This window comes from Periplaneta americana, chromosome 11, assembly GCF_040183065.1.
Source record: "Periplaneta americana isolate PAMFEO1 chromosome 11, P.americana_PAMFEO1_priV1, whole genome shotgun sequence".
Taxonomy (NCBI): domain Eukaryota; kingdom Metazoa; phylum Arthropoda; class Insecta; order Blattodea; family Blattidae; genus Periplaneta; species Periplaneta americana.
The window spans coordinates 111,723,368-111,735,407 of record NC_091127.1 but is presented as its reverse complement, the minus strand read 5'-3'; the positions used below and the strand labels follow the sequence as shown (position 1 = coordinate 111,735,407).

At 35.5% G+C, this 12,040-nt stretch overlaps 1 protein-coding gene across 1 annotated transcript in view; it reads right to left on the bottom strand.

Moving 5' to 3' along the window:
* LOC138709254 (serine/threonine-protein kinase par-1-like) overlaps positions 1–11,916 on the bottom strand; it is a 43,613-nt gene extending 31,697 nt beyond the window's left edge. The window contains exons 1-2 of the mRNA XM_069839904.1: positions 11,073–11,916; positions 2,730–2,878 (exon numbers count right to left, since the gene is read on the bottom strand). Coding sequence (XP_069696005.1) covers positions 2,730–2,878; positions 11,073–11,442 — 519 coding nt within the window. The 5' untranslated portion in view covers positions 11,443–11,916. The remainder of the gene's footprint in view (positions 1–2,729; positions 2,879–11,072) is intronic.
* Positions 11,917–12,040: the final 124 nt, after the last annotated feature.

The window sequence follows — 12,040 nt, the reverse complement described above, 5'->3', positions numbered from 1 at the left end:
TTGTATATTTCTTGCCAGATCCAGAATGGATTCATGCACTTAGGTTTGCAACAGCCATTGTGTGCTCTGTATAAGCGATCATTGTTCCAAATCCTTCAGGTGGCCTGGATGGAATTCACGATTCCGATGCTGATGGATGGGCCATCCTCTTGAGCCCTGACGGAACCAGGTTCCATAAGCCAAGTTTTCCCTTTATCAGCAATGAAACTCATATGAGCTCCAAGATTTCACTCTGGCTTATTTTTAACTACTACAGTGAAATGAGATAGAGAGTATTGCTGGAATGAAAGAGGGAAACAGACGAAAAATCCTCTGTAAGTCTTCTTTGTTCATCACAAAATTCCACCATGACTTGGTTAGGAAGACTATCATGCTAGTGTTGAGCAACAGACATGGTTTGTATATCCTTGACACACGTAAGCATTGTGAATTGCATTCATAGCAATGAGATTTTTGTTGCCAAGAGCATTTACTTGTGGGAAGACGAAAAATATGTCTCTTGGAATAAGATACGTATTTTTCCTCTTCTGTTTTTCTTTGATAAAATCACATAGACAAGTGATGAATGCTGTGTAGTGTTGACCAGTAATCGTTTGACCTCTGTTCAAACAGTTAATCATTAAAATTCTTTTAGCACCCAAGAATATTACGGCCATAATCTTTCCTGCTGAGGCCTGTACTAAAAGCTTGCGAGATGGAGAACCTGGATGCTGCCAGTCCGTGCTGTCATGTTTCATCTAGTTACACAAAATGACTAAGAAAACGTTTTGGATCCTGCTTGAATATATTCAAATTGGTTCAGAACAAGGCATTATTGCACGCTGTTCCAGAGTCAACATTCTTGGCACCCACCTAGCAGACAATTCATGGAGACCCAAATAATTATTTAGAATAGTTCCACCTGTGCTTTTGACAAGCCTGTTACTTCAGCAGTATATATTTTTTTTGGTTATTTTACGACGCTTTATCAACAGCTTAGGTTATTTAGCATCTGAATGAGATGAAGGTGATAATGCCGGTGAAATGAGTCCGGGGTCCAGCATCGAAAGTTACCCAGCATTTGCTCATCTTGTGTTGAGGGAAAACCCCGGAAAAAATCTCAACCAGGTAACTTGCCCCGACCGGGAATTGAACCCAGGCCAACTGGTTTCGCGGCCAGACGCGCTGACCGTTACTCCACAGGTGTGGACTCAGCAGTATATCTAGTGGTCAAGTGACGATCTACTATGATTAAATCATTCACATGATTAACATTTTCTGAGTACACACAATCTGTGGTCGACTTACACCCTTTGTGTGTTAACATGATGTCCTTTCACATAAAAAATCAAAGCACCAATTCTTTATGGCTTGATACGAAGGGACAAAATATCTTAGCACACCTAACATAACTCAACACTAGAACCGCCAGAACTAGTTATATACTTATAACTGCCAATGTGGTCATTTTGACTGCTTTCTATTATTATATACATAACAGCACTAAATAACAAAATAAACACTTAATAATACTTCAATATTTCTCTTACTCTTCTGATAACTTTACAATATATTCTATATTACTTTACTCAATACAGGAAGTATATTTTACTGTTTCTCTTACTCCCCTGGCAACAAGAAATTGTGTTTCTCACGTTAGATTAAAACACAGGAATCGTAATACCGTAATATCCCAATCTCTTCCTACTCATCTCACTGAAGAATAGGGGGCCAATAGGTGGCCTGAGTAACACTGTGAATCCGACGCTGACAGGTGGGTCATCCTGCATCAGCCCCTTATAGGGCTAGGTCCCATTTCTCTGTTGAATCTTCTAAGATCCAGTGGCCAGAAGCACCAAGCCCTTCCTATATCAGTACTAACCCCAATACGTCACCTATTTTTATTATTGGAGATGATAGATGAAACTGCATACTATGAAAAGTATAGAGTACTAAGCACATGATTTTACTTTCTGGCACCCAGACTTTCCACGAAATATCCAAGAACTATTCACTTGTCATACATAGTAATGAATGGATCATAATGGCAAGTGCTAATGAGATATGTATTTGAAGTACTATTTAAGTTTGCTTGAGAGGTCCAGGTACAAATTTCTGGACAATGGATGTTTGGGGGCTGGAACACACCAGCAACACAACACTTTTAGTGCCAATGGAGATACAAATTTCTGGACAGTGGGTGTTTGGAAGCCTGAACAGCACCAGCAAAAAAGCATTTTTAGTGCCTGTGGATTTTTTAGCGGGTTATTTTACGATGCTGTATCAACATCTCAGGTTACTTAGCATCTAAATGAAATGAAGGTGATAATGCTGGTGAAATGAGTCTGGTCCAGTACCGGTAGTTACCCAGTATTTGATCATATTAAGTTGAGAGAAAAACCAGACAAACCTTAACCAGGTAACTTGCCCCGACTGGAGTACCAGTGGAGAGAGATTGTCGAAGGCGGTCATATTTCGAGTTTTACATTTAAATGGTGATCTGTTTGCTCGTGACATCTGACGTGAACAATATGACAGTGATAAATCTACTATGTACAACAGGTGAAGAGTTCTGGGTTATTCTGTTGAAAGTATTGTGTGCAGGAAAGTAAAACCACGAGCTTAGTATTCTATACTACTTATAGTACGTAACTGTTAAAGAAAGAATGGTGCCTCCTTTGATCTAGTTCTTCTATAAAATTATTTATCTTTTCTCTGATTTTAGCCTAGTTAAAAAATACAGTACATACCTTCAAAGTATAAAAGTCATCTGTACCATCCCTTCTTGCAAGACACTGCACAATGCTCTTCACAGGAGAACTACCCAATGTCGGACCCAGAAGATATGGACCAGCTCTTTTCACCACTTTTGACTCAACTGGCGTGCCTTCTTTTGGAACTTAGAGAAAAATTCAAACATAACTTACATGAAGTTCATATGTAAAGAATGTACAGGTCTAAATGAAATAGTCTAAACAATTCCAGACTTTTAGGCTCTAAAAATTAGATTTTAGGTGCCTAAAATAATCTCAACAAAACTATGAAACAGGCTCTAACTTAAAAATAGGCTCTAAAAGTCATATCACATCATAGTCAAAATTAATAAATATCTCGTATACCTAATATTATTAGTTGAGTAATAAGTGTCTTATAAAAATCTTGTTCTTTAGAAATTGCCTTACACAACAGTGTATTTCCCTAGCTGTCTTGGTTAAGGGTATACTAAAATGGAATGAAAGTAGGTAGGCCTACACAATGAAGCATTATTTTATTTCTTAAATTTACATTTCATTTTAATCAGATGTACCTATAATCTTTTTGTTGTAAAAATAATCCTACAGTAAACAATGGCATGTGACTGAAGTGAGGCTTGATTGGCCGCTGTTTGGTGTCAGAGATTCTCAGTAAATGATCCCGCCCACTCCTGTACATTCTGTTTCATGTTAAACATTTCCTGTTACTCATCAAAGTAGACCTAACCTCACTACTACTTAGGAAACTGTTATTTCATAATTTATTAACTGGAACTTACTACATACATTCAACACTATTTCTTTCTCTCTGCTTTTGAGAAGTTTCCACTCTTACGTTTAGTAACCACACACATTGAGCATGCAGAAGCCACACTAACACATGCTTACGAGAAGGAGCTCAAGTGGTGCCAGCTTTTACAAGAACAGACTACATTGGTATTAATCTTAATATTCATCCACTCACAACGTAAATAATAAATACAAAAGTAGCTATTCCTTTACATAGCATTTTACATGAGTGAAGTTATATGTTTCATCGTATTTAAGAACTAAAATTCAATTTTTATTTTCAAATAATACATGGTTATGATTTCCAAATATGGAACTATATTTTCTTGCATTGTATGAGTGTTTCGACTGGGGGCCAATCATGCATATGACAGCCATGTGCTTGTGTTTACATTAGGATTTTTCTTACAGCGAAAAGGATATGGCCTACTTTTCATAACTGCACTCGCAATACATAACCAGTAACTTTTCCAAATCTTTAAGATACAATTTACACTTTTTGTCAGTTAGTACAAGCTTGTAGGCAGAAAACAAATGTTTAATATGAGGGAGAGTCAAAAAGTAACCTTAATAATTGTTTTATTAATTGAATATGTACAATAAGACTACAAACACTTAATCACTTTTCAACTTAGTATAACAGGAACACTTGCATTGAAAGTAACTTAGTGGGGACTATGTTAAAAAGTGATAAAATGTTTGTAGTCTTACTGTACATACTCAATAAAACAATTACTAAGGTTACTTTTTGACTCTCCCTTGTATCTTCAGATGTCACAGGAGCATATTTCAATTATCGAATTATTTGTACTGGAAAGTCACATTTCCCCATTTTTTCACACTTCCCCAACAAAAAAATTGCTGTTGTATTGAGATTGGTGTTTGGGATTCTTTTGGAGAATATTTTATAGTTTACTGATTACTTTTTCTCAGACTAGTTCGAATGCTGAGCTAGTTCTCATTCCATCAAGAAGACTCTGCATATCAACAAACATCCTGCAAAATTCTTCTGTACCCCAACCACTAGGTAATTGGTTATATTTTTATTTTAGTAGGTTATTTTACGACGTTTTATCAACATCTAAGGTTATTTAGCGTCTGAATGAGATGAAGGTGATAATGCCAGTGAAATGAGTCCGGGTCCAACACCGAAAGTTACCCAGCATTTGCTCATATTGGGTTGAGGGAAAACCCCAGAAAAAACCTCAAGGTAACTTGCCCCGACCAGGAATCGAACCCGGGCTACCTGGTTTCGCGGCCAGACATGCTAAGTGTTACTCCACAGGTGTGGACAATTGGTTATATGTTTGTGCTGGAAGATGAGAACGAATGCATCAACATGTGAGGGGCAATGACAGATGACATAACATAACAGACAATTATTGTAAGCTAACAACCTAACATGGAATACATGTGGGATTTTTACAAGAATAACACTACCTTATGTACATGAATGAATGTATGGTACTTAACACTATGAAGAGTCCAAGTCAGGTAACTGACTGTTTCTAAAAGGTTTCTTCTTATGGTCTTATGATGTTTTAGGCCTGAATTACAGGCAACTGGCTAGCCATTATAGCTTGCACTATTACTGTAAATATGTTGCAGGACGTTAATAACACGCAATTTAACATAGCACAGCACCGACACAATATTATAATACAACACAAGGAGCAAACAGACTGACTAACCACAGCTTCCATCGCTTTATTTGGGTCAATGTTTTGAGGATGATGCACCATTACACAACCTCCTTGTTATGTTATTACAATGGTCGGCTATCGACTCCACTTACAAATAACAATCTTTCATTACAGACTTATTTAGTTTTTCAACTGCTTCAAATATCATATTTCCTTCTCGTTTTTAGAAAAACAGCAAGTTTGCCATTAATACTTCAAAAATATATAGGTGTGCTTCCAGACATGTAATTAATTTATGTCGCATTCTAGATGTCATAAAGAGGTTGTCTTCAGCAGCCAACAGGAAGGGTTTCCGACAAGTACATTTGTTTACATGCTAACTCTTGTATGAAATGAAGGTTAAGTTTCTCCCTATCATGAGCTGAAAGATGAAGTTGCTCGTAAATTTGTTTCACTGCAGTTTACAAAGCAAACATAGTAACAAAGAATGTAAAATGTAACCTGATGTAAGCCACATCAGTGTGAATGAAGCCATCCGTAAGAAGATCCTTAGCACAGGAGATGAAAGTTGCCTCATCTTTCAAAGAGAAAATAATGCCTGCCACTTCGTCAAAATGAAGTTAATTTTCATTGTATTAATATTTTAAAATATATAGCAAACGCATTTAATAAACACTACTCAAACTCTCACAGATTACATCCCAATACCAAAAAAACTGACAAATTTATCAAAAGAGAATTACATAAAAATAATAAAAACAATATTACTAGTACAAAACCTGAAATACTTCATCAAAATTTTACTTCCAAAGAATTAACTCTAGCTTTACAAAATTTAAAAACCAAGAAATCTCCTGACCCCGATAACATTCATTCCGAATTTTTTAAACATCTGGGGGAAAAAGCCAAGTCTGTACTTTTATCCATTTTCAATTTATCATGGAACACCTCAGTTCCTGCAGCTTGGAAAAAAGCAATCATTGTACCAATTCACAAAAAAGGGAAACCTGCTCATGATGTTAATAGTTATCGACCAATACTATTAAGCATGATAGCAAAACCCATGGAGTCCATGATCTCCAAGAGATTAACTTGGTATTTAGAATCCCAAAATCTTTTATCACCGAGACAAGCCGGCTTTCGACAACTACACTCTACCAATGAACAAGTCATACGCCTCGGCCAAGAAATAAAAGACAGTTTTAACAAGAAAGAAGATACCTTGGCAATATTTATTGACTTTCAGCTAGCATATGACTCTGTTTGGAGAAATAAATTATTACTAAAACTCCAGAAATTAGGTATCTCCAGCAATATGTTCAGATGGATATCAGAATTCCTTAGTCAACAATTCATTGCCACTAAATTCACTTTCTAGTTACAGACAAACATATCGAGGTCTACCTCAGGGCGCTGTCCTCAGCACAACTTTATTCAATATTTACATAAATGACTTACCCTCCCTATTAGAGGAATCAAACATGAAAACAGCACTATTTGCAGATGATATAGTTTTGTGGATTTCCGGATCTTACAGACATAGAGACAAAATTCAAAATTCTGCTCTTAAAGCTCTAAATCAACTACATGAATGGAATACATCAAATTTGATGACACTCAATTTAAGCAAAAGTAACTACCAAATATTTTCACTTGGTAAAAAAGAAAGAGAATTCAATATCCAACACAATGGCCAACACCTTCCTAGGACTTATGAATCCAAATATCTTGGAGTTATTTTCGATAGTAAGTTAACATGGAGCAACGATTTGAAATACATTTCTGAAAAATCTCGTAAAAGATTCTCCCTTCTAAAAAGACTAGCAGGAAAGAAATGGGGATGCTCTAGGAATACTTTGAACACTACATACAAAATGTTTATACAGCCAGTGCTGACATACTGCGGAGAAATTTTAATTACTTCACCTTTCATAAACGAAATAGAATATGTTGAAAACCAAGCTTTCAGACTCATTACTGGTGGAATCAAAACAACTCCAACAGATTCTATGAGATTCCTCATTAATATTAATAGCATCAAAATGACAATAGAAGAAAAACTTATTAGATTACCAGGAAACAATTGGCATTCATACAGTCCTCTCTGTAGATTGAAAACTCAAAAAAGTTTCATATCCATTGTTCAAGAATTAAAACAGAAAATCAATATCCCGAATTTAAAAGAAAACCTACAAATTAAACCAAACCCTTTAACTCTATTAAATATGGAATATAATCTAAATTTAACAGAAGAAATACTGAAATCAGAAGTAAACACTGAAATACTAAAACAATTGTCTTTAGAGACAATTAATATTAGATACCCTCCACAAAGCTGGCTTCATTTATACACTGACGGATCCTTGATCTCCAGAGAACAAGGTGCCAGTGCAGGTGTTACGTGCTGTCTCTTCTCACTTTATAGATCTCTTGGGTATGGAACAACAAGTTTTGATGGAGAAATCATTGCAATAAGTGAAAGTCTCAGGAATCTTCTATGCCACATCAGTAAATTTAAAAATGCAGTTATACTGTCAGACTCCAAAGCAGCTATTCTATCAATAGTCTCTAAACACACACCTTCATCTCAAACAGCAGAAATAACTAAAATGCTCTCTCAATTAATATCACTCAATAAAAGAATTGTTTTCCAATGGAGACCATCCCATTGTGGAATCCTGGGAAACGAGAATGCGGATGCTTTAGCAAAGAAGGGCAGCACTGCTACTTACAGACCTGTTACTAAATCTACGTATTACTCTGTGAAGAGATTTATTAAATCTACATACTTAGATTTCAACAAACAAAATTTGATAACATAATCCCAAGGGAAAAAATGGAACTCTCTGCATCAAAATCCACAGTTAATTCCCGATTTACCACGAAAATCGTCTGTAGTTGCATTTAGATTGGCAACAGGCCATGATTGTTTGGCCAAACACCTGCATAGAATTGGAATATAACAGTCCCCTAACTGTCCATTGTGCAACTCAAACCAAGAAATGGATTCGGAACACCTCAAAATCTGTGCTTCAGTGGCTGGTGATGATAATATCTTTGAAAAATATTGGAGTGCAAGAGGTCAAATGACTTTATTGTCAAACGCCTGGCATTAGAAAACAACAACAACAATAACAACAACAACAACATATTTTAAAATACATAGGAGACCAAAATAGTTTAAAGTCAAATTAGGCATTTTTTGGCTCTATAAAATTATTAGTTAGACCCATAATAATCTATGAAATGTGTTTATACCACTTAACATAAGTGTAGGTCTTTAGGAACAAAATACGTTTTTACCTAAAATCTGATGTCTACTTACAGGCCTAATTTTTCGGAATATATAATTTATTTCTTTCACGTGTTAAAACTAGGTTACCTTGTTGACTAGTTTCAGTCTGATGTAGGCTTTTTTCAATAATTATATATTCCGAAGTGATATAGTGTTAAAAGTTGTGTAATCAAGATGCCTAATTTTTCACTATATAGGTCTATTTAGTCCCTGCACTTTAATTAGTTAAGAAGTTTCCAAGAGGGACAACTGATTTTAATCACTGTATTATCTATCATCTATCTGTAACTAAATTATCACTGTAACTTTACTACGTGGAAGAAACACAGACACGAGGTCCAAGTTTTTATGTCCATTACATAAAAGTCCACTAAATTGTAACCAGAAATGTATGTCCAATTAATTATAATGTCCACTTCATTTTAGTCCAAAAACACAAATTTTATGTCCGCTTTTTTTACGCCCACTGCATGAATGTACAATACATTATGTCTACCTACAAATTCTATGTACCATACCTATACTTCACGTAACTTCTCAGCTACTCATTGTCTTCTACTTCTTCATCTTAGGCTAATAAAGCTTCAAATGATAACTAATAACTTTAAGGTAAGTAGCGATGTTACCCTCTTCCTTGTAGTAATTTTGAACATCTGTTCCACAGTCTTAAATTTATCAGAAGTAGCAAAAGCCATTTCCCTACAAATAATTAGAAAATATCCACAAAAGGACTGGTTGTACATTTACACTGATGGATCTCTCATGAATCAAAATGAAGGAGTTGGAGCAGGAGCTACTTGTCAATACTTTTCTCTTTATAAAAATGTTGGCAAGTACACAACAAATGTTGATGGCGAAGTTGAAGCCATTTATACATCACTTCAAAATTATTTGTTTGGCTAAACCAGTGCAAAAACATAGTCATCCTGTCTGACTCCAAAGCTGCAATCCAGTCAATCAGCTCAACTACATCCCCTAAAATGGAAAAAGTAAAAGAAATTCATTGCATGGTAAAACAAATTCAAATGCTAAATAAAAAAGTGGTCTTCCAATGGATCCCGGCTCACTGTGGACTGAACAGTAACGAGAAGGCAGATGTGTTGGCAAAGAAAGGAACTAAAATCAACTTAAAAACAAATTTCAAGTTCCCATATGAATCAATAAAACGAGTCATAAAAAGAATAAATAACAGCGAACAGGCAAAACATCAAAATTCAAAATGGAAAGAATCATTTAAAGATCCAAAACTAATTCCTGATCTACCTCGAAAATCTGCCGTGGCCATGTTTAGATTGATTACTGGTCATGATTGCCTCAGTAAACACCTCCATCGTATTGGAGTACTGAATTCACCTAAATGCTTACTGTGCATCAGAGAAGAGGACATGGAGCACCTGGCTAATTGTGAAACTCTTAGGACATTTGTGGACCTTCCATCAAAATATTGGGAAGCAAGAAGGATGATGACTTCATTGTTAAATCCAGAGCATTAGATACACACACACACTCTGAAGTCTAATTAATGTAAGACTATATAGCTAATCAAGAAGTATGCAAATCAAGATTTCACGTATAACTCCCTGTAAAGTTGATTTGAATAATTTCAAGGGAAAAATTGTTCCGGGGCCGGGTATCGAACCCGGGACCTTTGGTTAAACGTACCAATGCTCTCCCAACTGAGCTACGCGGGAACTCTACCAGACACCGATCCAATTTTTCCCTCTATATCCACAGACCTCAAAGTGAGCTGACAACCGTCAAGCAACCAACACTGAGTGCACACTAACTCTGTGTGACTTAAATTGTGGTTTTCTGTTAACGAACAGTGACGTGTATTATGCAAATCAAGATTTCAGGTATAACTCCTTGTAAAGTTGATTTGAATAATTGAAATTATTCAAAATGTATGCAATGGAGGGGAAAAGGATCTGGCCAGGCCACCCTACCCCATTATCTCCTGACCTAGCTGCATCATGAGTGATTTCGAAGTGGTATCACTTATGAAGTTCAGTTGACTAAACCACAACACTGTAGGCCTATTTGTACAATTTTGCCTGGTGGAGCGCCTTACGGTTTTCACTCTACCTACATAAATAGGCTACACAAATGCATTTCATATGCGATTGAAAAGTAGATGTAAATACATTTTTTTTTATTTTAGTAGGTTATTTTACGACGCTTTATTAACATTAAATTATTTAACGTCTGAATGAGATTAAGGTGATAATGCCATTGAAATGAGTACAGGGTCCAGCACCGAAAGTTACCCAGCACATAAATGAATAGCCTATGTATGGATATATGTCACATGGACCCCAAATATACCAAATACAGTAGTTGCATTAGTTTATCACAATGGAATATCTTTACAATTGCATTACCAAAGAAGTATTTAAATGTACTGCACTTGGCTTCTAGTCTAGTAATACTCCAAATAATATGTGGATAACTTATATACAAAAACGAACAAAACTAAAAATGGACATAAATGTGAGTGGACATAATATGTGATATGGACATTGTATCGTCCTGTGTTGAATGCTGAAGTAGGCGGCCTGTACCACACCTACTATTCATTATGAGAACCATATCATACCATTTTAAAATACTCACTTTCAAACTTTCTTCTTTTACTTTCATTGGTATTTGTAAGCCGTGTTCTAACATGATTTTCTATTTGTTGTACACGAGCAGTTTTCTGCTGTTCATCATCATCTGATGACACTTCACATTCTGGAACCTCTTGAGCTTCTTCAGTCTTACTTTTAAATGTACAATTATTGCGTTCACAAGTCTTCATAGGTCGGGAACATTTCTTGCTGCTGTGTACGGAACTACAGGGTAATTCGGTCCTTAACTGGTAGTTTGTCTGTTCACTTTGAAATGAAGTATGCAATATAAAATTAGTATTTTGACTGCTACCGGATGAGAATTCGTTATCAACATTTATTTCGTTGTCTTCCATATCTGTTCCGTTTTCCATGGCAATGGGAAAGAAAATCTGTTACGACCTTATTTCAACTTCGCATCAGACTTGTGCAATACACTCTTCTATCTCTGCAATCACCATGTAGTTCTCATTATAGCACACGGATCTTTTTACCCATTTTACTCATTTAAATGATTCACAGTTTCTAATTGCCGATATTTTAATCACCTTGAAACAGCTGACGAATTAAACGACTCAGGTGAAAACTAACAATAATCCATAAAAATCACAGAATTATCCTGCAACTCTTCATTAACTTCTATATGATATGCTGAGACAACGGAAACATACTCTTTTCTCTTTAAATTACGTACTTGATTTGTAAAGTTTCTAATTAGCAAACTATAGCAACAAAATCATTATCTTATGAAACAAATTTATGAACTTGTATATCGATTCCTACAGCTCGATTACGTATACAAATTCAATAAAGTGCATGGAAAATTATGATTATTTGATTACATATTAAAATCATATATGTTTAATACGCAATACTATTAAAATGTTGTTAACAACATACTTGTTCTCTATCATTAATTTAAAAAAATACCATGCGAAAACTGACAGAACATAAAAACTAATTCGCACTTAA